We start from the raw sequence: 27,799 nt of genomic DNA on the forward strand, positions 1-27,799 counted from the left end.
TATCAAGTCTAAACACTAAATTGTTAGATCATATTGCTTTCACTTCTAAAATATCTGTTTTTAAAAATCTCATGATTTAAAAACCTATAGATTATAAACAATAAACAATTTATGACGTATTCCCACAACTGACAAATCATGGGGACTTTAGTAGCAATATTAACTATAGTACTAGTGCTAGAATGAATTAATGCTAATGAACTAAAGCAACTAATGCTTTTAAAATACAACTTTTCTTCATAAGTTTTACCTTTTTAATTAATGACATACTGAGCTATAAGAAATGCTAACTCCAGCAATAAAATCATATTTGATGCTTCACCTTAACTATATAAGAATGGAGATTTATTAAGGAAAAAGTTATTTCCCAAATTATAAACAAAAATCATGTGCTAAACAAATGTCAAGTGTTTTTATTAGTTATACTAAACATTGCAAAACACAGCATTAAGTGAACATTAAAACAAAGTAATGGATTGCCAGTAAGAAAAACAGTTGTATATGTGAAGTTTTAAAGGCAATTCAAATGGAACAAACTAGGAGAGGTTTCAGTGTGACTTTAATATGGAAAGTATACTATTGTAGAGGAAATTAGGTATTGACAAACTACTACTTTGGAAAACTGCACAGCAGTATAAAATACTGATACCCTTTTAACTGTATTCCTCCTGTTTGTGAGAATATTTTAATATTTAATTATTCTTTACAGCAATAATGTTTAATAACTCAGGCATAAAACAAGAAACAGTATTGGAATTTGAAGGCAGAAATGCAAGTAGTGTTAAGAATGAACTGTTCAAAATGCTTAATGTAAACAAATAAACTAAGCATTCATTATAGGTTAATCCACATTTCTTTAGAAGCCAAGAGATTTCTTGAATACTGCAGGAAGCCTTTACAATTACAATATACGTACTCCTTACATAAGGGCTGAGGTATATTTTGCCCATCTGTTCTTGAGGAAAAGGTAGAATGGTTTATGTATTGGTAAAATATTTGATGAATAACAATACATGCATAAACAGCTTCCAACGCCTGTAGAATGAATATTCTTGGTTGTTTTAGGTTGATAGTACTTTTGCAAATGAAATCTCTATGTGTCAGGGTCAGGTTTCCTGGCTCTAGTATAAACCTCTGTAAAAAAAATCCAATATGTTATCAAAACTAATATGATACTGATGTAGCATTCATTCTTTTAAACTGCTAAAACTATAAGTGTTTTTGCAGCTGAAGATTCCACCAATTGCAGGAAACTTTTTCTCCCATGTTCTTCAAAGAGAAAGGCAGCATTGTGAAAATAATTAACTGATCCCAAGATCCAGGCATTGTAGATAATAGCTATATAAAACATATTCCTTAATGATCTAGCTATATGGCACCAGAATGAGACTTAGCTTTTTTAATAGAACTGCTTAATAAGACAATTACTTTCCAGACTAAATTTATGTCAACATAGTCTTAATCAAGTATATTTGAATGATTTAATATATTGCCAATATATAGCTAACTTTCCAACACTTTGTTCTTTAAACTGAAACATTGTATTATTTTTAAACAAACTTGTTTTTTTAAAAATTTGTGGCACCAAGCTCAGTAAACTAACTGTATAAGAATTAAAGCTTTTGAATAACATCAACAAAGGCATTTTGTAAGTAGAAAAAACAATCACCAACATTTCCTCATTATGGAAGACTATGAAAAATATGGAGTTATGAAATAAACATTTAAAATACACTTTATCCAATGAATTAGTTCTCATCTTATAAAGATGGTGTTTCAAGAGCCCTATCCTAACCACATTTGCTAGGACAGAAATTCCAATGGAATTTAGTGTACTGAGAATGAATCCTAAACTCTAAAGTAGCCTTGAAACCACATACTACATCCAGATTTGTTAACATAACAGAATGTATCTCAACACGATAAAACTTAAGCCCTTTGTTAAATGTATTAATCTAAGTATTATGAAATCTGTATAGCTAATTACAGCAAAGAATACATTTTTTCAAGATTACCTTTTATTAATACCAAACAATGAAAAAGTGTATTGATCCAAAATTCTAGCCTAGGTATTTAGAGCCTAAAATGAAATCGAATTTTGTTCCATTGAACTAACAGAAGTTTATGTTGAATATCAAGAGAAGGTACTATTAGGGAAAAAAAAAGATCTACCTCAGAATTCATTTGATAGGATTTTGCTGCATTAAATTAGAAGTTTTGATCCTAACTCCAAATACTTGTGGATTATGCTCCTATTCCATTTGCATTTAACACTAAAATCACACTTTGCAATCTTAGCAAGAAATGACATTAAATAACACTGTATCCAGCTTATATGAACACAGCAATCCAAAGAATGAAAAGACTCACCAAAACATATGCTACTAAATTTCAACTAGCATTCAATGTTACATTCAAATTTGCAAAGAGACAAATTATACAAAGACTTTTAGCTTGGATGAGCATCTCTCTTGAACTCACTAAAAAGAAATGGATACAGTTAGTCAGGGAAAACCCAAAAGAAAAAAAAACCCTACAAATGATAAAAAGTCATACAGAACTCCCCTGACCAGCAAGTTCCATTTTTAAGGCAATTTTTGTTCATTCTAACCAGACCATATTATAAAAAAATAAATGCCACTTCAAAACATCATGTACATTATGACAAATTTATCCAGAAATCATATTTAGTAAATTAATAAAGTGTCACAAATTATCATCCAGAGGTTACTTCAGGTGCTTGAGTGTGCAATTAGAATTATTCTTCATCTTTAAAGTACAGGCTTCAAGACTGAGCGCAACGACCGTCCTTCTTTTGTTAGTTCTCTTGTGACACACATACATGGCAGTGGCACAGCTTCCTCCCGTTTCTCTACAGCATTGTAACTGCATTTCTTCAAATGATCAGCCATGCTTACAATGTCCGCAAATTTCCATTCATTTACAGTACAAAAAGCTGTGCTGAATCGCCACACCTAAAAAAATAAATTTCTCTTAGCATGATGATATATTTATTAGGACTCATTCATGTGCACGTCATGTAGAACTGGCATTTATAGCACAAATGTTAAGCATAGACTAGATTTTTTTAAAAAAAAAAAAGAATCTCCAAACATCTTTTCCTATGAAGGATAATGTACAAAACATGCCACAAATTTCAGTATAAGCATTAAAAAAACCCTGCAAACTAATATGGAAATGTGATGACATACTGTATATTTACGTGTATTGATCTATAAAATGATACAAACGTATTGGCTGATAAGGCTTTGAAAAAGTGACCTGATTTTCCAAATTTCTGTTTGATTCCAGAGTTTTGCCATTTTTAGGACACACACTTTTCTTGCTTTCTCTTAATTAACTTAGCTGTAATTAGCTTGAAAAATCTGGATACAGAAAGCAGCTGTAGGGCAGATACCAGTATGCCCATCACCTGAAAGTTGAACTCTTTCTTGTATTTATTATTGTATTAACTATACTGCTCAAAAAAATAAAGGGAACACAAGATAAGACATCCTACTATTAAATACTGTACACTGTGTTGTTTAAGTGTTCCCTTTATTTTTTTGAGCAGTATATATTTAGTTATACTGTTCTCCAAGTTGTTTCTATTTCATTGTTCCCATACTCTAGACACCTGCCTCCCACATAGGACTTGAGAGAGAAATATCGGGACTCAATCTTTATGCAAAGATCATTCCAATTCAAAACAGAGGTAAGCAAGTTCTCATAATTAAATATACAAACCTTTTCTTTTATTTGCCATGAAAAACTTCCATCTGGATATAACCTCTTTTCCCACAACAAGATGACCATTCCGCGTGCGTGAAGTAAGCTTCCGCATACATCCCTCATTAATCTTGACACTTGTGACAGCTGACATAAACTGAAACCATCTAGAAAACCTGCAATGTGTTGTAGGACCTCAAAAGGAAGATTACTGAGATTGTCACTATGCAGCCCTAAGCAGCATCTCTTATCAGGCTCTGACAACACAGTCGATATAGAAGGCTGAACCCCAAAGGACCGAAGATGCCGATCATGAATAACTTTTGCTCCTTGTGTCGAAGGACAAAATCTGCGCTGAGAATATGTACATCCATAATATGCCAAAGGACATCGCTGCTCCATCCAGCCATTTAGGCCAGCATGGATATCACCGTGTACATTCTTAAAATGTGAAGAAAATTCATTTCGTCTAAACAGTTGTCCGCAAACAAATGTAAACATGGAACGCTTTGTTTGGTATCTAGTCACACATTCTAGTACCAAGTCTAGCCCAAGAGTCTGAAAAGGGCTTGGATTTGACAGCTGTGGATTTGCATGATCACAAGCAGATGCTGAAGCAATTTCCCCTACCATTGTATTTGTGGCCAGAATTGCAGAAGGGAGAGAAAATGTCTGAGTCCCAAAATCAACATGGTATCCATCAATAATACGACAATCTGATATTCCCCTGCCACCAGGAGAATCTCCGAGACAAAACAGCAATGCTGCTGTGATTAAGTCTATTCCCTGAAGATCCATAGGATCCTCTGTTATTTCCAAATCTGATGTATCTACTGCTTTGTCTTCCTTTGATGCAGATAAGCAGTAATTTGCCAAGTAATTGTAGGTGTGGTGAGGAATTAAAGAAAATACATCATTTCTGAGTTTTTCTTGTTCTAGTTCTCTCTTTAGTAGTTCATCGTTACAGTCATGTGACGTATATATGTGGTCAGTGGTGCCATTAGACAAGCTGTGCAGAGGTATTTCATATTTAACTTGTGCTACAGGAACTGAGTTACAAACATTCGCTGCTTTATCACAGGGAGATGCATTGTGAATAATATTTGCTACATTAAACTGGCTGGAATTACATATATTTAGTTCTTCATTCTGTTGCAGTTTCTCTGTGCTTGAATCATCTAGATGAAAGCCATTACATAAAGAGATATTATCATGGCTCATATTCAGTTTGTAGTGTTTTGTAGTATCATAACAAATGTCACTTGACCCGTTTTGTTCTAATTGTCCATTTTGATTCAAAATATCCAACTTAATACCACCAACTGCTCCCATGCCATTTTCCTCTACAGAATCATGTTCCACCATGGTTTGCATGCTGCTATTACATATTTGTTCTTTTACACAGAAATCTGCATTTGTTTTACATGGTAAGATACTGAGTTTTGAACTTAGCAAGCTGGTAGCAGTGTTTAGAATATCTAGAGCTGTAGCTAAGCTTTTGGTTGTTTCCACAGTGGCTTGATAAAGTGCACCAAATGATTCTTCATCAACAGGCAATAACCCATTTGCAACTGTAGCATCTGGGACACTTACAACAGAAGATTTTTCTCTGGGTTTTAACACAGGATCAGGAGTTTTTGATGTCATAGTTGCAACTTTGAGAGATTCAAGAAGCATCCGCTGATCTTGAAGGGCAAGAGCCATATCTAACTGTTCAATTTCATCAACATCTTTACTTAGATTCTCATAAGATTTTCGATCTGCATAACTGACTGGCCATCTATTCCATTCCATAGTGCAGCATACAACACTTGCAGGACAGGTTTCTAGATGTTCAGCAATTTTGTTTCGGGTTACAGTAAATGGGCAGCCAAAGCCACTGTTGAGACAAGGCACTCGTTCAAGTGGACATAAAAGGCGATGCTCTTCAGCTTTACATAAATGAAATACTGCTCCACAAACCATAGGGCAGCCAATTAAGTCACAGGAAATCCCAGCTTCTGATCTAGTCATACAACGCCGACTAATACAGTTGACACAATGTAAATGCTGAAGATCTTCCATGGTGGCAGCTTCAGTGCTAGATATAGAAAACAAGAAAGCCAGAGAAGATATCAAAGCTTTTGGTTGCAAGTTAGAACAAACTATTTCTGCAAGGAAATGAAAGAAGAGCTAATATGTTCAAAATCGGAAGAAAATTTTGAATACATCCTGTTTTAAAAATTAAACCCATATTTTATTCCCCCCCCCAAAAAAAAAGAAATTTATGACTGTATGCAGAAAATTAAACTATCCAATGCAATGAAAACAATATTAAATGAGATAACAAAAGAGTAAAGCCAAGGAGAGAGGAAAGACAGAGTACAATATTGGGGCCAAATGTGCTAATCTAGAAAAGTAAGCAAGCTGGAGCTCACCACAGAGAAGGTTCTTCAAATTGACAAAATTAATAGTTTTTACTATAGTCTTTACATGCTCATTTTTACACATATTAAGTTGGGAAACTTCTATGTTGGCAATTTAGAGCACTGTAAGACAATATTCATTTATTTATTTATTTTTGGGACTTATATGCCGCCCTATCTCCCGAAGTACTCAGGGTGGCTAACAACAATAAAATACAACGATACAAAAGTTAAAAAGAATTAAATTAACAGCCCCAATAAAATAAATTAAAATTGAAGTTAAAAATTAAAAAAAACAATAGCTATGGTAGCAAAGCACCTGCTCAGGATGCTCTGTGGCAGACCTCAAACCGATTATTTCAGAAAAAATGAAATTTCACCTCCACCTTTCAGCACACACTAAAAACATTTCAGACAATCTCAGATCTCAACCAACACAATGAGATTCTAACAAACATTACACGTTTCAACTGATAAAAGATACTTTTTAATCTGTCTCACATGTAGCCTGCATTTCCATAACCAGCCGTTTTTCCGTTTCCCTTCCCCTCTGCCTCACTCCAATTTAAATCCTACCTCAGTATAGCCACAGTATGGCTCCGAGGAAGTAAGCGATAAAAGGTGTTAGTTGTAAAAGGTGCTATTCAGACTTCTTCCAATTTATAGCAATAATATAAAAATTGAGTATCTATTTAGAATCACATGGTAGAATTTTTTCAACTTCTCATTTTTCATCTTGTGGTAAAATATAGAAATTTATTGGGCTTATGACAGGGGTCGGCAACCGGAAAAAGGAAAAGAGCCACTCAGAACCGGTTCCATCACACAAACAAAAAAGTGGGAGCCGCAAAAAGTGCGCGCGCGTGCAGGAGCCGGCTCAAAGAGCCGCATGCGGCTCCGGAGCTGCAGGTTGCCGACCCGTGGCTTATGACTTACTCAAAATTCAACATGGATGTAATACTATTGGAAACTATATTAATATGTTAAATATTTCAGGTTTGTTTTATTTTTTCTTCGGGCCTTTGAATCGGTGTTGACTCAACTATATGAACAAGTTCCTGCAGTTTTCTAGGCCAGATTTTGTTTGTTACTGCCTTCTTCTTAAGGATGACAGACTGACTGGTCCTAAGTCACCCAGCTGGCTTCATTTCTAAGGCAGGACTAGAACTCACTGTCTCCAGTTTCTAGTCTGGCGCTTTTAACCACTACCCCATCAATTATTACATCAAACTGGTTATCTTCAATCACCTACACAATGTATTACAGTACAAAAGTAGAATACAGCCTACAACATAATTTTAAGTACTGTCAAATTTTCTCTGAACAGTCTTAAAGACAAGTGCATGTTGTTTTTATTTATAAGTTTGCATTTTATTAATATATTATTGCACTGAATTGGATTACATTATTATTATATTTAATTTCAAAATAATCACCAGCTTGGAGACCAATCTTATCTGAAAATCAAATTAATACACGTTTGAACTTACTTTTCTTCAGATGAGCTCATAGCTGGCATAGAAGAAAGACCAATCCCTACTGATACAGTAAATGATAAATTTTTCAGGTGGCACCTATAACCAAGGAAATTTTGATCAATCACCAACTAACTTCAAAGACATTTTCTTTGTTCTATATTTACACAGAGATTATAGTTACATTTCAATAGTATACCAGTACATATGCTTTGATCGTGTTCATGGTAAATTTGCCTTGATTGGATATTATCTGGTTCTGGAAAATTAAGTTTAAAAGATATTGTGCTGCTAAATTATATCCCCCAAGTTTGGAATCTGTCTTCTCTTTGCATTCATTTTGTTAATTTGTTTGCATTTTTATACTTCATTTTGTTTGAATTGGACTGTTTGGGATGTTTTTACTATCACTTATATACTTTTAACAAAATTTGTAACATGATCTAAAGTAATATGATTACAGAAAATCATACTGGTGCTTCATGCTATATGCAGACCCCAGATAATGCCATTGGATTTTAATGGAAAAATGTGAGGAAAAAAAATCAGTGGCATGATTTGGGGCCTTTACACCAAGGCATGAAGAATACAGGTAGGGCTTAACACACTTGTTTTCTCTCAGAACTGTTCCTCCAAACTCTAAAAACTGATGGCATATACAGTCATGGCCGAAATTGTTGGCACCCCAGAAATTTTTCCAGAAAATCAAGTATGTCTTACAGAAAAGTATTGCAGGAACACATGTTTTGCTATACACAGGTTTATTCCCTTTGTGTGTATTGGAACACAACAAAAAAGGGAGGAAAAAAAGCAAATTGGACATAATGTCAAACAAAGCTCCAAAAATGGGCTGGACAAAATTATTGGCACCCTTAACTTAATATTTGGTTGCACACCCTTTGGAAAAAATAACTGAAATCAGTCGCTTCCTATAACCATCAATAAGCTTCTTACACCTCTCACCCGGAATTTTGGACCACTCTTCCTTTGCAAACTGCTCCAGGTCTCTCTTATTGGAGGGGCGCCTTTTCCCAACAGCAATTTTAAGATCTCTCCACAGGTGTTCAATGGGATTCAGATCTGGACTCATTGCTGGCCACTTCAGAACTCTCCAGCGCTTTCTTGCCATCCATTTCTGGGTGCTTTTTGATGTATGTTTGGGGTCATTGTCCTGCTGGAAGACCCAAGATCTCAGACGCAAACCCACCTTTCTGACACTGGGCTCTACAGTGCGACCCAAAATCCTTTGGTAATCCTCAGATTTCATGATGCCTTGCACACATTCAAGGCACCCAGTGCCAGAGGCAGCAAAACAACCCCAAAACGTCATTGAACCTCCACCATATTTCACTGTAGGTCCTGTGTTCTTTTCTTTGTAGGCCTCATTTCGTTTTCGGTAAACAGTAGAATGATGTGCTTTACCAAAAAGTTCTATCTTGGTCTCATCTGTCCACAAGACGTTTCCCCAGAAGGATTTAGGCTTACTCAAGTACATTTTGGCAAACTGTAATCTTGCTTTTTTATGTCTCTGTGTCAGCAGTGGGGTCCTCCTGGGTCTCCTGCCATAGCGTTTCATTTCATTTAAATGTCGACGGATAGTTCGCGCTGACACTGATGCTCCCTGAGCCTGCAGGACAGCTTGCATTCCTTTGGAACTTGCTTGGGGCTGCTTATCCACCATCTGGACTATCCTGCGTTGCAACCTTTCATCAATTTTTCTCTTCCGTCCATGACCAGGGAGATTAGCTACAGTGCCATGGGTTGCAAACTTCTTGATAATGTTGCGCACTGTGGACAAAGGCAAATCTAGATCTCTGGAGATGGACTTGTAACCTTGAGATTGTTGATATTTGTTCACAATTTCGGTTCTCAAGTCCTCAGACAGTTCTCTTCTCCTCTTTCTGTTGTCCATGCTTAGTGTGGCACACACAGACACACAATGCAAAGACTAAGTGAACTTCTCTCCTTTTTATCTGCTTTCAGGTGTGATTTTTATATTGCCCACACCTTTTACTTGCCCCAGGTGAGTTTAAAGGAGCATCACATGATTGAAACAATCTTTTTTATCCACAATTTTGAAAGGGTGCCAATAATTTTGTCCAGCCCATTTTTGGAGTTTTGTTTGACATTATGTCCAATTTGCTTTTTTTCCTCCCTTTTTTTGTTGTGTTCCAATACACACAAAGGGAATAAACCTGTGTATAGCAAAACATGTGTTCCTGCAATACTTTTCTGTGAGAAATACTTATTTATTTATTTATTTATTTATTTAAATCCCATTTATATCCCGCCCTTCTCCGAAGACTCAGGGCGGCTTACAATCTAAGCACAAATCAAATGTGCTTAGCAATAGCCTTCATTCTATGTATATGCCTGCTTATTAGGGCTTTCTCCCCCCCCCCCAAGCGGCATTATTACAAAGTCAGCTTATTGCCCCCAACAATCTGGGTCCTCATTTTACCTACCTCGGAAGGATGGAAGGCTGAGTCAACCTTGAGCCTGGTGGGATGCGAACCTGCAATAATTGCAGGCAGCTGGTGTTACTTAAGGAGGCATTAGCCCACTGCTCCACCAAGGCACTTGATTTTCTGGAAAAATTTCTGGGGTGCCAACAATTTCGGCCATGACTGTAACTATAATATGGTATAATTATACCAAAATTACAATATCATACCCATAGTTGGGGGGGAAACAGGCCTCCAGAATTCTGAAATTCTGGAATTCTACAATTCTGAAATTCTACAAATATTGAAGATTCAGAGTGGGAAAATTACCCCTTTCAGTACGTTTTAACAAACAATTGTGTCTTATTTCTGTATTATCAATGTCTTCACATGAAAAGATGTCAGCATTGTATCTTCTGCTAAATCTATCCAGACTCAGTCCAGTTAAAGTTTAAGAGCCAAGTAGATTTATAAATAATCATCTCATGGGACTAGAATGGAAGTTCGCCCAGAAGAATGGGTAGTTAACATTATGTCTCTGAAATCTGAACAGTTTAAAATTTTAATAACTCCAATAAGTTCTCCTACATGCTAGCCTAATTCATAGTGCTAAAACATAAACTTGTTTGTTTTTTGGCAGGATATGTGAACCTACATATTATGGCTTCACAATATATCTGAATAAGGCCACCAGTTATAAGGGCAGCCTTATACATTTCTAAAAAAAATTCTTAAAAAGCTTATTGATAAATCAGCTTAAGCTTCCTGATTATACAACAGAATCTAGAACATGAACAAAATGTTCACGTACAAAATGTTTTTAGTTCCCTCATTTATTATATAGATGACTATTAACATTCACAAAGAAGTCAGATAGCACCTTTTCAAAATAACACGTTTTATTATAAGGCATAATTTTTTGTCAGCTAGAGCTCATTTGCAACCAAAAAAGGGAAATAAAAATATTACATATAGAAAAAACATCCACCCATTTTAACATCCATTTTAAACATGTCATTAAAATCGGAGAATATTTACATGGCATGTGTTGGAAACTCCCTAATGAAGCTAATTTAAAAACTAATTAACACCTAAATAACTAAGTAACTAGAGAAACAAAAATGTAAGGAACCAAATAATACCTTAAATAATACTATGCCCATATGTCCTATATTGCAACAACTCTAACTTAAGCAAGACAATTCAAATTTGGAGATTAAGAGTAAGCCATAGTTATCAATATTTGGAATGCTTACTTAGACAACATAAATCATAGCTGCAGATTCAGAAATAACCCAATACTTTCTGGTGAAAAGAAATGTATGCTTTATAGGAAAAGAAATTTGAACACACTTTGAATGCTGATATCAAATATGAATTAAATTACCAAGAATTAGACACTACTTTCTGGCATTCTGCATTAAAGTCTAATATAACACTACATGTAATTAATGTATAAATCCTATTGAAGGGATTTTATTATGCATAAGGTTTATTTATTTATTTATTTTATTACATTTATATACCGCCCTTTCCCGAAGGACTCAGGGCGGTTTACAGGGTGATTAAAAAACAAAGATACAAAAGTTAAAAACAAATTAAAAAAAATTATATTCGTCCCTGCATAAATAAAACCCCAGTTAAAATTAAGATTAATTCTCAGCCTGGGCCAGAGAGCTTGAAGAGCCAGGTCTTCAGGTCCCAGCGGAATGAACGGAGGTCGGGGGCAGTCCTCAGCTCCACTGACAGCTGGTTCCAGAGGGCAGGCGCACCCACTGAGAAGGCCCTATCCCTGGGTGTCGTCCGCCGGCAATCTCTTACCGGTGGCACCCTGAGAAGACCCTCCCTGTGGGAGCGCACTGGACGAAGGGAACTTGATGCCGGCAGCAGGTGTTCCCTCAGATATCCCGGACCCAAGCCATTTAGGGCTTTATAGGTCATCACCAGCACCTTGAATCTCATCCGGAGGGCAACCGGGAGCCAATGCAGCTCGCGGAGTAGAGGTGTTACATGGGAGTATCGTGAAACCCCCATCACAACTCGCGCGGCCGCATTCTGCACCAGCTGAAGCCTCCGAGTGGTCCTCAAGGGCAGCCCCATGTAGAGAGCGTTGCAGTAGTCTAAACGGGAGGTCACGAGCGCATGAGTGACTGTGCGTAGAGCATCTCGGTCCAGATAGGGTCGCAACTGGCGCACCAGGCGAACCTGGGCAAAAGCCCCCCTGGTCACGGCTCCTATATGGTCTTCAAAATTGAGTCGTGAATCCAGGAGAACGCCCAAGTTGCGAGCCCTATCAACGGGGGGTAACACCTCACCCCCCATCGTTAGATGGAATAGTCTGGTTGACCCGAGATGCCGATATGCACAGCCACTCAGTCTTGGCGGGATTGAGACGAAGCCTGTTTCTCCCCATCCAGACCTGGACCGCCTCCAGGCAACGGGACATCACGGCGAGGGCATCGCTGGGTTGGTTCGGGGTGGAAAGAAAAAGTTGGGTATCATCAGCGTACTGATGATACCCCACCCCGAAACCACGAATGATCTCACCCAGTGGCTTCATATAGATGTTGAACAGGAGGGGCGAGAGAACCGACCCGAGGAACTCCACAAATGAGAGGCCTCGGGGCGGATCTCTGCCCTCCCGTCAACACCGACTGCGAACGGCCCAGGAGATAGGAGGAGAACCACCATAAAACGGTGCCTCCCACTCCCAACCCCCTGAGACGCCGCAGTAGGATACCATGGTCGATGGTATCAAAAGCCGCTGAGAGATCTAATAGGACCAGGACAGAGGAGCAACCCCTGTCCCGAGTAATATTGATATTAGTAGTGATACTTTGTAATCATCTTTGTTTATGTGCAAGCAGCTTTGTAGGAGCTTTATATTGGGAAATTAGTTATATAAAAGCAAATGTTTCATGCTTTAGGTACAGGGGATTGCTTACATGAAAAGAGCATGGTAAGGGGAGGGGGAAAAGGAGTTATGGTGGAGCCTGGGTTGTTGTGTACGAGTCATCATCTAGGAATTATTTTTCTGTACCTTTTGGTTCCTAGTACCAAGACCAGATCTCTTTGTTCTGGAAAGGTATAAAAGGTGGAAGACATCTTTCCTGGTTGTTGCCTTCATCTCTCTACCAGCCACGAAGAGAGATGTGGCCACCCAACTCTATTTTGATCAAAATAAAAGTTGTTTGCTTGCTGAAACCTCGGCTCAGGAGTTTCTTTTGGCTCTTTTAAATTCCTGAGTAATGCTGGGGCAATTGTGAGGCTAAGTGTAAAACCTTACACTATAATAAGATATTCCAAAGATTTTTTGACATTTAAGTAGTCTTTATAGAAACCAAATGTTGTATATATATATATGTATACATACTTGAATCTGTTCTCTGAAAATTCCTAAGTCATTAGAAGTCCTGAAAGTGAAAAAAATGTTAGTCAATGAAATGTATATTTCTAGAAAACTCCTACATATTACTGCAAGCATTACAGTGCTTTGGTTGATGCTGATTCATATTTCACATGTGAATAAAATTTATAAACTTCCATCATACTCTAAAACAGACAGCCCACAGCCAAAATAATGTATACCAACTCTACTTTTTTAATCAATAGGAGCAGATGAAATACTAAATGTATGAAACATATGAATAAGCTATTACACAGAAAATCTAACATTGAAGATTGGTTTAAGTGGCTGGGCCACTCCCCCCCCCCCCAGTATATTAGGAGCCCTTTTCCTGGTTATGTTAACCTCTACTGATTATAATTTTTCTCAGGTGATTGGTTGTTACTCAGAATCATTTCATTGAGATAGGTAGCCCTATAAATTTAATGGATGGATGGATGGATCTACAACAGATGACTTTCCAGTCTTTAAACACATCCAGTAAAGAATTATTGATGTCTAAGTAATTAATCCAATTACTTATATATACTCAATCTTAACCTTCACTTGCTTTCTAGTAAATTCAAGCCATTGTTTAAAATTTTGCTCTCTGGTATGACAGAGAATAGAATTTGGCTTTCTGTGTGACATCTTTTCAGATAATCTAATAATGCAATTTCATATCCTTATCCCTGACACTTTTAACATGACTAAACTTTCACCTTTGTGCATAGGTGTTTCTTTTTTTCAAATTCCATGATCATCCTCACTGATATTTTCTGAATGACTTAATTTGTCTGAATCCTTTGGTGTCAGAAATGAACCTATCAGTTGGGGGGTAACATTTACTCAATGGAGAATAAGCTAAAAAGGTAAAGGCACAAAAAGGAAAGAAACAATCAACTTACCAGATTAAAACTTTCCAAGAAACAATACAGCAGTCGAGTTTTTTTGTATAATCTCCATTCTTATTATATTTAGATGGCGGCACAGCTAAAACGCTACAAAGATACAGAATCATATGGATACATTCTTTAAAAAGCCCATAAAGCAAAGTCTGGAATATCACTAGATTTTTTAAAAAAATCCTCTTCATGTTTTAAATTGTAAACATGTGAAATAACTCCTTTTCTCTCTTAATTTATTAAACTGCAACCAAGTAAACAACACAAATGTATATTTAAAACTGTATATAACATTTTAATAAAATTCCTTCCCATGTAATGTTTCTATTCAGTGCTTCTCCCCTATTTTCTTCCTCTCCATATGTCTTTCATCTTCTTGCTTTTATTACCTTATTGCCAGAATAGATTTTCAGCGGTTGTGGGTTTTTTCCCCCTCCTGTAACAAAAACAAATTAATTAAATTCAATAAAATGTCACCTCTGTTTTAATGCAGTTTTATTCTTTAGACTGAAATAAACTGTGATGATTAGGAAAAATCTTCAGTCACAATCATCTGAATACTGATGTGAACTTCAAAACAAAAGAAACCATACGTTTACAAAGGAATTTTCTCTTGATAGAGAAAAGTGAGACAATGAAACATATATGAGCTATACCCAGCTCAGATTTGTCTGCCCACGTAACAGAAATCCACGATACAAACAATTGCAAAGATTATCCAAACTCTTCTTTTACATATATGACAGAGCATACTCCATCTGTTTTCTGGGAATTAAACAACTGGCAATGAGCTGGCAAAATTTAAGGGACTCAGAGACTGACAGAATCTAAGGAATTCCTAAATGCTATGAGGGATTTTCCAATCTCAGTGGTTAGTCCACAGGTCTGCAACATGCGGCTCTTTCAGCCGTCTCCTGTGGCTCCTGGTCCTCTGCCATGTGCAGTCCAAAAAAAACAAAAGTGGGACTAAAAAAGTTCAACCAATCAATTCAAATATGCAGGGTAGGTGCATATCTCACCTTGGCTCCACTCTTCAGTCAAACCCTGTTCTGCGCATGCGCGCATGTACACCCATGCGCACATATTTTTTGAGGCTCCCAGTTTTTCCTTTTGTGAGGGAACCGGTTCCGAGTGGCTCTTTCACTGTTTTGAGGTTGCTGACCCCTGGGTTAGTCATTCAGAGACCCTGATCAGTACATGCTGGTGTACTGTTACAAACTGAGAGCTGATAAGAGTAATATCAGTATTACTCTTATCTTATCTTATCTTACTTACAAGTAAGTAAGAGCTGATAAGAATACTGTATATCTTGTAGTGAATTAAATCAGGCACATACCAGGGTGCAGACTCAAACCTACAATGTTGAATAGCAGTGGTGGTAGATGATTTTTTTTTAAAAAGCTCCTTTCTGCACTACCATTGCAGGGTTTCCAGGGGACGGGGTGTTGTGTGGATCTGATCTGTTCAAGACTAGCCATGAGGAAATCTCATTTGATTACATTGCTCACATCAGCTCTTAGACACGGTCCTTGGAGATATTATTGACTTGGAAGGGAGTGCCATTTGATCAGAAAGTATAAAATCAGTTTGAATTATTTTGACTAGAAGTACACAAGACACCTCTAGGGGTTAAGCCAACTCCTTGTATTCTGATCTCTAAAATTCAGCATGGACAGCTTGCATGGGCCCAGGAAGAATCAGTAACTCTTTAAGAAAAAGTTATGTCCATTGTTACATAAGAGGTGATAATCCTCTGGATTTTAAAATTCTGGGCAACAAGTGGCAGTTGCAAATATTAAAAATATTCCTTATAATACTGTCCAATTATAAGCATGGTGGGAAGGCAGTAAGTACAAAATTAGACTCTGATTTCAGACCTGCATATAACACAAAACTCTGTTACCATGAGAGAGAAATGCAACTGAATCTTCTGAAACTCTCAGCAAGCAGCCTGTAGAGCCCATAACCACGAGGTATCTACATGGAGAAGTTCTACATCGACATGAAGATGTATCTGAAGATTTCAGCATCTATTTCTTCTTTGGAGTTGAGTCAGGGATGATTTTACTGGCACTTGAGAATCTGATGGATTCATAAGCACCAATAAGCTAAAGAAGCCAAGATAACACAGAGGTGCAACAGAAAGAAGCCTGGGAAATTAGCCTATAGTTGACCAGGGAGTATTGCTTCTGAAGGTACAGATATCTTAGCTGGCACATCAGATACAAGTCTGCTGGGACCAAAGCAGACCAGTTTTGGCAATCTATGCTCTAATATTAATCTTTTTATTGCATAGAACTATCTATTCCATGTAGGGTGACCCTTGGAGACTTAACTAGAAGCTAAATCTGACCCAGAACAAAGTTGCCTATTTGTTGTGTGGGATAGTTATATGGGACCATAAAGCACTCTTCCTATTAACACTGCACTGGTTGTCCTTGAGCCACCAGACCCAATTTAAGTTGTTTAGCGTTGGTCTATAGCGGTGGCTCTAAGGGACGCGGTGACTCAGTGGGTTAGGACGCTGAGCTTGTCGATCAGAAGGTCGGCAGTTTGGCGGGTTGAATCCCAAGTGCCGCGTAACAGAGTGAGCGCCTGTTACTTGTCCCAGCTTCTGCCAACCTAGCAGTTCGAAAGCACGTAAAAATGCAAGTAGAAAAATAGGGACCACTACGGTGGGAAGGTAACAGCGTTCCGTGCGCCTTTGGCGTCTAGTCATGCCGGCCACATGACCACGGAGACGTCCTCGGACAAGCGCTGGCTCTTCGGCTTTGAAACGGAGATGAGCACCGGCCCTTATAGTTGGAAACGACTAGCACGCATGTGCGGGGGAACCTTTACCTTTACCTATATAGCTCTAAATAGCTTACGACCAGATATGCTTCAAGTAATGTCATATGACTGATGTGTTTAGATTAAATTTAAAAAGCCTGGCTCATGATCCCATTGGCTGGTTCGGCTTATTGCGCAAAGGCCAAAAATAGTGTCTTCCCAGTGCTAGTTGTCCCAACTACAGAATTCTCATCCAAGGTCACTATCCTTTTTTAATGAACAACTGAAACTGCTCTTCACTTAGAAATGTGTAGGAATAATACAATAGTGCCTCTGTTGTTATTATGCTGATCCATGATTTTTAAAAAAATTTTTTAAATTGTTACTTATTGTTAATAATTATTGGTGTCACGGTCCTGTTTTATCTAAGTCCAGCCTTTCTCCCCTCCTCCCCGACACCTCTATTTCATATGTAATTTTCTCTGGTTACTCTGAAAAAAGGACAATACAAAATTAAATCCTACGTAAGTCCCAAGCTATGGAATGCATGCCCTCAGTAATTTTATTTGGCTCCTGTCTATCTGTGCCTTTAGGAATTGGAATAAACATATTTTTATCCTTTCATTATTAACTTTAGCATTATTTTTTAAAAAAAATTCCTAATTTCTAATCATTATTTTAACAATATTAAACTTAAGAGTATCTGAATAGGAAAGTGAGATATAAATCAAATAAAGAACTAAGTAGTGAAACCACTTATTCTAATTAATGCTATAAAATTTATCAGCACTTGATGAACACTTGTATTCAAGAACTGATAACAAATGTCCTGTTAGAGAACACTTCATGATAGAGAAGTTTAGAGCAGGAAGTAGATGAAAGAAAAGCAGTGATATCCCCAAAATCAGCCTTCCCTTCCCAATAGATTTCCAGATGCATTAGTAAACATGCTTTAAAATGCTACATGAAGATCAGAGGAAGAAGTTACTTTTTTGGCAATTGCAACTGGTGCAAATTTGATTAAAAAACAGACTAGGAAAATAATAGATCTGATAAAAAATGTGCATTTTCCTATATTTCTCTCTCTTATATAATGGTACCTTACTGAAGCTAAACCAGATATAGGGGTATTTTTAGATTTGTAGTCATTCTGCAGTTAGATTATAACGTTATAACTAATGTTGATATGATGCTGCACATTTTCACAGGACTGACAACTGAATGCTCAGTAACATGCATTAGATCACCAAATACAGGCAAAGAATGCAGAGATTTGTTAGTACTTCACAACCTTTCATGGTTTACTAGGTAATTCTTCATAATCTTAGCATTAATCCAGTTCTTAAGACAAATATTCTGTCTTTTTGCTGTCCCACTGAACTACAAAAAACTAATGTGTCCCATAAATAGCATTCAATTATCACATAATTGAAATATAGAACTGGACATTCTTATTCATAACAGTTACATTCCAGCTTATAATCATGGTTAATGAAATCACAGATGAGTCACCAGGCCTATGATACTTAAGAGTTAGACCTGGAAAATAACTAAAAAAATTACAAAACAAAATCATGAAAAAATATAAGGAAAACATTGAAATAAGAGTAGTTATAAAATTATTGAATCAAAATATGGAAAGAAGGGGAGTAATCTTCCACTTGCTCCTGCTCTGAACTGTCTGTGCTGCTTCCTAATGAACCTTAGTTGTGGTGGGTGTGACTGTATTGAAAAGTAGCAGATAATTACGCTTTGCCAGGTCTTGCTTTTCAGAACCTGTCCTTACAGACTTGAAAAGCAACTTCTAGCTGCCTACTGAACTGAACGCTGTCATTCATTAGTGGGGCAAATTAAAACACTTTATCCTCTATGGCACTTTCCAGCTGCAGAATCTTATCTTTTCTCTCAAAGGCAAAGCTAACATGAACACTTGCCACATCTCTTAGCAAAGTTCTCTGTTATACACTTGCTCACTTTCATTATGTGCAGGAAGAGAATGAACATATAAAGTCAAAACAGTATAAAACACTGGGAAACAGAAGCCAAATCTGTAGCCTTTTGCACATGTACACAATGGTGGAGTTCAGAACTGATAGCCAAAAACTGCGGACAGGCAAAACCTGTGTACCACAGATAATGAGCTCTGGTTTATATAAACAATGGTAAATATCTGAAACCCCAGATAACAAAGCCATGGATAATGAAGTCCAGTTATAGAATTTTCCCTTAATTGATAATCAAGATGTACTAATTGCCCTAGTGGACAATCACTTAAATATGAGCCAGCAGTGTGCTGCAGCTGTCAAAAAAGCCAACACAGCTCTAGGTTGCATTAACAGAGGGATAGAATCAAGATCACATGAAGTGTTAATACCATTTTACAATGCTTTGGTAAGGCCACACTTGGAATACTGCATCCAATTTTGGTCACCACGATGTAAAAAAAGATGTTGAGACTCTAGAAAGAGTACAGAGAAAAGCAACAAAGATGATTAGGGGACTGGTGGCCAAAACATATAAGGAACTGTTGCTGGAATAGGGTATGTCTAGTTTAATCAAGAGAAGGATGAGGGGTGACATGATAGCCGTGTTCCAATATCTCAGGGGTTGCCACAAAGAGGGAGGCAAGCTATTCTCCAAAGCGCCCGAAGGCAGGACAAGAAGCAACGGATGGAAACTAATCAAGGAGAGAAGCAACCTCGAACTAAGGAGAAACTTCCTGACAGAACAACTAACCAGTGGAACAACCTGCCTCCAGAAGTGGTGAATGCTCCAACACTGGAAGTTTTTAAGAAGAGACTGGACAGCGATTTGTCTGAAATGGTATAGGGTTTCCTGCCTGAGCAGGGTTTTCAACTAAAAGACCACCTTCAAAACTCTATATTTATTTTTATTATTTTTATTATTATTATTATTTTTATTATTATTATTATTATTATTGTTATTATTATTATTATTATTATTATTATTATTATTATTATTATTATTATTATTATTCCTTTACTTGAGCACTTAACCCAAGTTCCCATAATTGAGACACCCTTTCTTACTTTATTAGTTTCCAATTAAATCTGCATTTTTTTAAAAAAAATAATTATTGACAAAAAGAACAAAAATGCAAGAAAAAGTATTGCAAATGAAATAAATCTTCTGCTGCCGTTTTGTAAACACTAGTGTCTTAAATCGCAACAATACCATCCTTCAGTTCCTGGAAGTTGTTCATGAAATATATCAAGGGTTCTTTCATCTCAAGTTTCTTAAAGTCCATAAATCCAACCTCTCATTTTCAATGTAAGTTTAACGAGAGAACATTTCCATCTACAGAGATATTGTTGAAAGAGTATTCTATATAAACAAATATATTTTTAGTAAATCTGCCAAAAGACAACCTTAGCGACATTAGCCAAAATACTACTGTCATAGCCAAGAAAAGCAGGGAAAATAAAGCCCCAAATACTGAAATACTTAAATCTTTCCAATGTATGTAATTTATTGCATATGAAGATTTCTAACATATGCGTTTTACAATTTTGTTTCAAATTTCTTGAATGCTAGTATTTATGCTGTTATCTGCTGCAATAAACTTTTAAAACTTTAGCAATGCATCTGAGGGGCTTATTATTCTAGAAAATACTTTTTGCACTCTTGTGGATGATTATTGACTAAATCACAGCTGTGTTTTAAGTTATTCAAATTGAAAAAATAGTTCAAATGAACTGGAGCCAAATCTATGAGCACGATTTTGAAATATTTCCTTCCAAAGGTCGCCAAATAAAGTAAATATTTCTATGATTCCTTCCAGCCAACATCATCTTTTAATACAGTTCAACCATATTTTTTTCATATAAATAATTGTCAATTTGAGACACAAACTATATCCGTTGGGTAAAACTAGAAAATAAACCTGGGAAATACAGGGAGTAGAATGTGTGCATAAGGAGCTGACTTGTTATTCAGCAACGTATATTTAATTACACTTGTCACCGCATTCTTGCTTGCAAGAACCAAGTTTCGCTTACTGCAGTGAAAATGCCCAGTCATAGCAACAGAATAATAGCCTTTGATATGCTGTGCCTCATTAATGATCAAATCTTGTAAAGCAGCTGCTCCTTTCTCATTAGGCAATGTCAGCAAGTAGGTTCAGTTCGTCAGATATGTTGAAGTACTTGTGGCTTGCCTGTTACCAACCAAGAAACCTAAAAATACACACAGTTCTGGTGAGATGTACACTGCTCTTAGAAGGTCCAGGCCACCTGATGTTATTGTACATATTACAATCAGCTGACTACAGTTGCCAAAGCATGTTTGGAAAGTCTGCTAGCACAAGTAGAATTCCAGCAAGCCAATCACCAATGTTTACATGAACAGCAAAGATCATGTTAATGATTTGACACAGAAATTACTCCAAATACCATCTACCTCTTTGGTAACCAATTACTTAGTGCAACAGATGTAAAACCTGATAGCTGAGTTGTAATTCCACTTCTGATCATCTTTTATCCATTTTATTTTTATTATTTTATGTTAAATTGTTGTCTTCCTGTTAGCCGGATTAAATCAGACTTCAGCAGCTCAGAACTCCCAATGCTACCCACAGGAACCTCCAAGTGGAGAAAAGAAAAACAGTTTACAGCTGATTTACTTTTTTTTTAATCCCATTTATATCCCGCCCTTCTCCGAAGACTCAGGGCGGCTTACAATTTAAACCACAAATCAATGTGCTTAGCAATAGCCTTCATTCTATGTATATGCCTGCTTATTAGGGCTTTCACTCCCCCCCCCACCCAAGCGGCATTATTACAAAGTCAGCTTATTGCCCCCAACAATCTGGGTCCTCATTTTACCTACCTCGGAAGGATGGAAGGCTTCTTTTAATCATTTCTAAAACTTGATAAATTCTTAAATTTAAATGCCATGAGGCAACTCAATGACAAATTCAACCTAACTGGCATATGGGTAATCAAACTTAATGACAAAAATTGCTTGACTTTTATCCATAGTTTGTAGCCCTCTTTTTCCCTTTCTTTTGTTCCTCCCCTTATATAAATGGGGAAAAAGAAGATACGACGTTAGTTACGGTATATTTTCTTGGTACATCTGAATCTGGGAACAATGCCTATTAGTTTCTAAGAAAAGAAGCCAATTTTAATTAAAGGATTCAAGATTCTGGTCTGAATGGAAATCTGCCAAGTTCACATATCATAGTCAAGCATAAAAACCAATGCATAATTCATTAATACACAGCCCTCACATGAATATATTAGCAAAACATTACACCAAAAGTATAAATATGATTATATAAGCCAGGCATGTCAAATTGCCGGCCCACGGGCCGGATGCATCACAACGAAACCGCGCCCTCCCCATTGCCGGCAATGGGGAAAAAGTTGCAATACGTTGCGCGACGAGTTTGACATGCCTAATATAAGCTATATATACTATTATGTGAACATATTTAAGGAAAAAAAGCTAAGAAGTACACAGGAAGTATGGGTAAATCTTTTTTGCCAATGATTTCTATTCTACTAGTGGAGAATTTGGACTGAATAAAACCCAATTATAAAGTTTTTAGAACATTCGGTTTAGGCGCGACCTGTGATTTCATGGATTTCCTTTAAATTAAGAAATAAAGATAAGATTCTTATTCTTGATGCTGCATTCCATAGTGAAACTTTATGTGTCAAGGTATCACTAGATCAGAGAGATCTGTTTAACAAATATTCAGCCATTACAGTGTAAAGGAAGATATTAAGACATAGAAGTGATCGTCATGTTATCCTAAAAAAATAATACAATTGCCATCTATCTTGGTAACTAATTTGCCACTTATTCATTACCAGCTGCTATGTTTTCCTTAAAATTTCAACAGAAAAATATTATCAAAATCAAAATTTATAAAAATAGAGAAGCGCACTTGAAAAAACTCTTAACACAGGTGACTGAAACAAACAGCATGGCAAGAAAGGTCATAAAATGGGGGAAAATTCAATTAACAACTGTCTTGCTTAGCAACAGAAATGTTAGGCTCAATTGTGATCATAAGTCAAGGACTACCTGTAGTCTTTGAACATTTGATGGTGGATGATGTCTAAAACAAAAAATTGCCAACTGTACTTGACGTCTACTAAATTCATAACTGTTAAATTGAGGGTCTACTTGTATATTTGACTAGAATTTTCCATAATCTAATAATAAATCATTACAAAAACTCTAGATGTGTTTCGGCTCAATGTCAAAAACCTACTTTTTCTTTTTTCATTTTCTTCCTATTTTTTCCTGCAGCTTTTTTGGATCAACCAAATGTCAATCCATTGGTGGTGACAGAAACTGACCAATGGGATTGTTGCCTAAGCCTGAGATCATGGACTGAGAGACTGACTGGCTGAAAATCACCCAGCTGAGTTTTTTGCCTAAGGTAAGACTAGAACTCATAGGTTTTTGATCTGAAGCCTGAACCACTAGATCAAACTGGGTCGCATCAAACACCTACATCAATATTGTATTTTACTTCCATCAATATTTCTCATTTGAATATTTCTAGGGGAAATGATATGTAGACATTTTTTTAAAAATGCCTAACTAAAGGTGTTGGCTAAACTCCTCTGAAAACTAATGTTCACAATTTGGATAAAGTGCTTAAAAATATCAATTCTTTAATATGCGAGTCCATGAATATCCGAAAAACAAAAAATATAGCATAATTATATGCATATTGGTTACCTTTCAGTGACTGCAAACAGCTTATTCTGTACTCAGATGCAAATGCTATAGCTGCAAATAAACTGTCTGCCTATTGAGACTGGAAATTATTGAATACTGAATTTTAATTCAGACAATATAACTTCATAAGAAAATTAAATATTTTTCAAATATTAGTTGCTATAAGTTATATTACAGCATTTGCACCCTGACAGTTTTGTAAAGTAGAATATACAAGAAAAGCTGCCCAGAAAACCCTGCACGTTGCATCCACTAATGTTTTATGGCATGGGAGGAGATTTACACTTAATTTAGGAACAACAGATTCCAGACACATCTCTCTCTTCAACTCAATAAAAAGAATTGTCAATGCTCTATTCATCCATGACTTCCTCTACACAATTTACCTCTCAGCGTGTACAGATGTTCTCTGAATCAGAACCATAATGTATTTTAAATAAAACAAAAGCATACTTAAAAATCTTGTAAAAGAGTTCCCAGAAAAAAAGAAATGCGAGTTAGGCATGAAATATATTTCTAAATTATTTACTTCTCATCAACTATGATCTGAAAACACAACACACACTTCTATGCTTCATGCCTAGCTACTCACTGACATGTTTTTCATGTGGTGATACAAGTAATCCTCAACTTACAACTGTTTGTTTAGTGACCATTCAAAATTATAATGGCATTGAAAAATGTGACTTATGACTCTTTTTCAGTTACAACTACCAAAATTCAGATGCTTGGCAACTGGTTCATATTTATGACCATTGCTGTGTCATAAGGACATGTTGTACCTTTTGCAACCTTCTGATGAGCAAAGTCAATGAAAAAGCTAGATTCACTTAACCACCAGGTTACTAAGTTATCAACTGCAGTGATTCACTTAACCATGGCAAGAAAGGTTGTAAAATGGAGAAAACCTCATTTAACAAGATCAATTTTGGGCTCAATTGTGGTCATAAGTTGAGGATTACCTGTAGCTACTTAACCAGCAGCCATCAATTTATCTCTTCACTGTCCTAGCTAACCTAACATTCAAGAGGAAACCCCTACACGTCATATGAATGGCAACTAATCTGGAAAAATAGGGATTTTTTCCCCAAAAATAGTTGTGATTTAAAATATTTTTTAATCAGAATTAAGGCAATTGTACATAAACCTACTTAGAAATCATTACTGCAGATCTCAAAGACTAATTTCAAGGTCTATTTCTCAATATGTATAAGTTTGTATTGTTCATGTTTTGGTTTATAAAAACATGCATTTCTGCATGTAGTCGCAGCAGGTGGCAGCACCCCTGGAAATGCAGCAGGATCAAGAATATCAAGGCTGTAGGCTAAATGGAGAAATGAAAAAAAAATCAGAAAAAGGCAATTTTAAACTATTTCAGTATTACTTCCCAGAATATTATATGGACATGTTCATAAAATCACCAATACTCACACTCTACCTGAATATGATTTGGGGTTTTTATTTCATCCTATAATTTCTGAAGAACTTTCAGAAAAAAATGCTTTATTGTGGAATATGGAAGAGCTTAAAGATAAAACAGCAGACAGTATTTCAGCAGAACTATTTAAAAATAAAACATGGTCCCCTCACATCCCCCCAATGAAAATGTTAGTGTTTCTTGGCTTACACAATAGTCCTTAGCCTATAATACTCTACCTGAATCAAGAACTATTCCAAATTTCATTTTCAAAGAACTGTTGACCATTATGACTCAGCTAAAGTCAAAACATTATTATATGACACTATGACACTATCATATATGATGAATTACTTAGTATTCATTTTCCATTTTCACCAAAATCCAGAGCTAGGCACATGAAATAACTAACATTCACTCTATTCTTTCATTGCTAGAGGTTTTGACATGTAAACTTCACAAGGTTTTGTACTGTTCCCTAAGATACCAACCTGAGGATGAATTGCTTCCTGATATACTCAACAGGAGAAGCACTGTAGTGCTCCTTTTGTGGCTTCAATTAAATCAGTTGCTGTAAAAAATTAACCGCAGTCCTAACAGTATCTGGTTTCCAGCTTTCAGAATGTCAGACCGACTTAACTTTCAGCAGAGGAAAAAAAGCAGCATCTTTTCAGATATTTACTGTATACACAAGACTACAATGCTTCAATTAGGGATCATCTCAAGAACCATCCAGCCTTGCCTATTCATCTTTACGGAAAAAAATGGTACACCACCAGCTGCCTGCAATTAGTGCAGGTTCGCATCCCACCAGGCTCAAGGTTGACTCAGCCTTCCATCCTTCCGAGGTAGGTAAAATGAGGACCCAGATTGTTGGGGGCAATAAGCTGACTTTGTAATAATGCCGCTTGGGGGGGGGGTGAAAGCCCTAATAATAAGCAGGCATATACATAGAATGAAGGCTATTGCTAAGCACATTGATTTGTGCTTCTTAGATTGTAAGCCGCCCTGAGTCTTCGGAGAAGGGCGGGATATAAATGGGATAAAAAACAACACCTTTCTCTACAGTCAAACACAAGGGCGCCTCTTTCTAAGACACAAGTTTTCCTTCCAGGACAGTTTTTGTTGTTGTTGTTTTGTTTTAATCTAGACTCTCTAGAGCAGGGGTCGGCAACCTCGTCTCTTTTATGACTCGTGGACTTCAACTCCCAGAATTCCTGAGCCAGCATAGCTGGCTCAGGAATTCTGGGAGTTGAAGTCCACGAGTCATAAAAGAGCCGAGGTTGCCGACCCCTGCTCTAGAGGCTAACGCAGAAGAGGGCTGGCTGCACTCCCACTTGCTTCGTGTTCTCGTTTATTTCGAATGCCCCAATTTAAAGAAAACCTTCGACGGAATAATTTCACTTGGCCTGGAAGGAACAGTGGGAGGGCTAAGAAAGAAAGCAAGCAAGCAAGAAAGAAAGCAAGAAACCGCGATGACTTGCAGCTGTTGTTCCTGCGCAGCGAACAAAAGAGCTTTCTTGGGAGCAGCAGGCGGAGTTGGGCGTGCCCGAGGTTGTGTGAATCTGCGCACCTTCCCCATTATTAAACCACCGATACAAACTACGCGAAGTCATCAGCCCGGGATGAAGAAGGGGACGGCCTTCTCCCTCCCTCCCCCCCCCCCCCACACACACACTCTTATGCCATTGTCTCCCGGGTGGTGGAAGGAGAAGGGGAAGGGGAGGGGAGGGGGGGTCGCCAAGGGAAGAAAGGCACCTCGCCGGACACATAACGCCTTCGCCCATCCTTTCACCCCGGAGCCTGCCAACGTAGCAGAGACCAAAGCCTACTCTTCTCTCCTTCTTCTTCCCACCACCCACCCCACCACCCTCCGGGTCAAGCAGGCGCCGAGCTCCCCGGGCCACCTCATAAAGGCACCGGCTGTCAAACAACGACGGCAACCTGATCTCTCCCGGTCTTCCGGGAAGCTGTGGCCGCCCGCCTTAGGAAGGCCCGGACTCCGCTGGCCTGGGCAGGTCCCCAGCCGCCAGCAACAGCCCGAACGACAACCCCACCGTTGGGCCGATTACCCGTCTGGCCTCAGCAGCAGCAGCTGCAGCAGCAGCAGACCCCGGGCCAAACCAAACCAAGCCAAGCCAAGGGACCCTCCACCTCTCGCGCACTAGGACTCACCGCCCAGCCGGTCTTTCCCCCCCCCCACCTCCTGCGTCTGAAGGATCCCCCCGAACGGTACGCCAGCCTTCCCCGAGACGTTCTGGGGCTCGTTCCGGTGAGGGGCGGGGCAGAGAAGGCCTCGTTCCGGGTGCCGCTCCTTCGCCCCGCCCCTCCATTCCACGCCAGCTGGGGAGTCGGGGGAGAGGCCTCTAAAGGCGTCGCGGCCAGTCACGTTAATGACGTAGAGACGCAAGTGTCTTATTTCCCCCCCCCTCCCCTCCCCTCCCCTCCCCTCCCCAAAGGAGCAGGACAGGGTTGTTCCAATGTGGTAATTGCGCCGCTTCTTATAAGCGGCCTCAAAGCTCGCTCGCGGTGTTGCCGGAACGTTCG

The 27,799-nt window shown here is 37.8% G+C and overlaps 1 protein-coding gene across 2 annotated transcripts; it reads right to left on the reverse strand.

The window, feature by feature from the left end:
- Positions 1 to 393: 393 nt before the first annotated feature.
- Positions 394 to 27,535, reverse strand: FBXO30 (F-box protein 30). 2 transcript variants are annotated; one of them, XM_081317470.1, is made up of 8 exons: positions 27,428 to 27,535; positions 14,733 to 14,779; positions 14,347 to 14,439; positions 13,427 to 13,466; positions 7,809 to 7,868; positions 7,625 to 7,708; positions 3,748 to 5,809; positions 394 to 2,975 (listed from the first exon to the last, which is right to left on the reverse strand). In XM_081317470.1, the coding sequence occupies exons 5-8, from the start codon at positions 7,814 to 7,816 to the stop codon at positions 2,772 to 2,774; spliced, it is 2,358 nt and encodes a 785-aa protein (XP_081173596.1). In that variant the 5' UTR covers positions 7,817 to 7,868; positions 13,427 to 13,466; positions 14,347 to 14,439; positions 14,733 to 14,779; positions 27,428 to 27,535; the 3' UTR covers positions 394 to 2,771. The 2 variants fall into 2 exon arrangements, with proteins under 2 accessions (XP_081173596.1, XP_081173597.1); XM_081317471.1 differs by lacking the exon at positions 7,809 to 7,868 and having other exon boundaries at positions 27,428 to 27,534.
- Positions 27,536 to 27,799: the final 264 nt, after the last annotated feature.

The sequence above is a fragment of the Vipera berus genome (assembly GCF_964194415.1).
Source record: "Vipera berus genome assembly, chromosome: 1".
NCBI classification, from domain to species: domain Eukaryota; kingdom Metazoa; phylum Chordata; class Lepidosauria; order Squamata; family Viperidae; genus Vipera; species Vipera berus.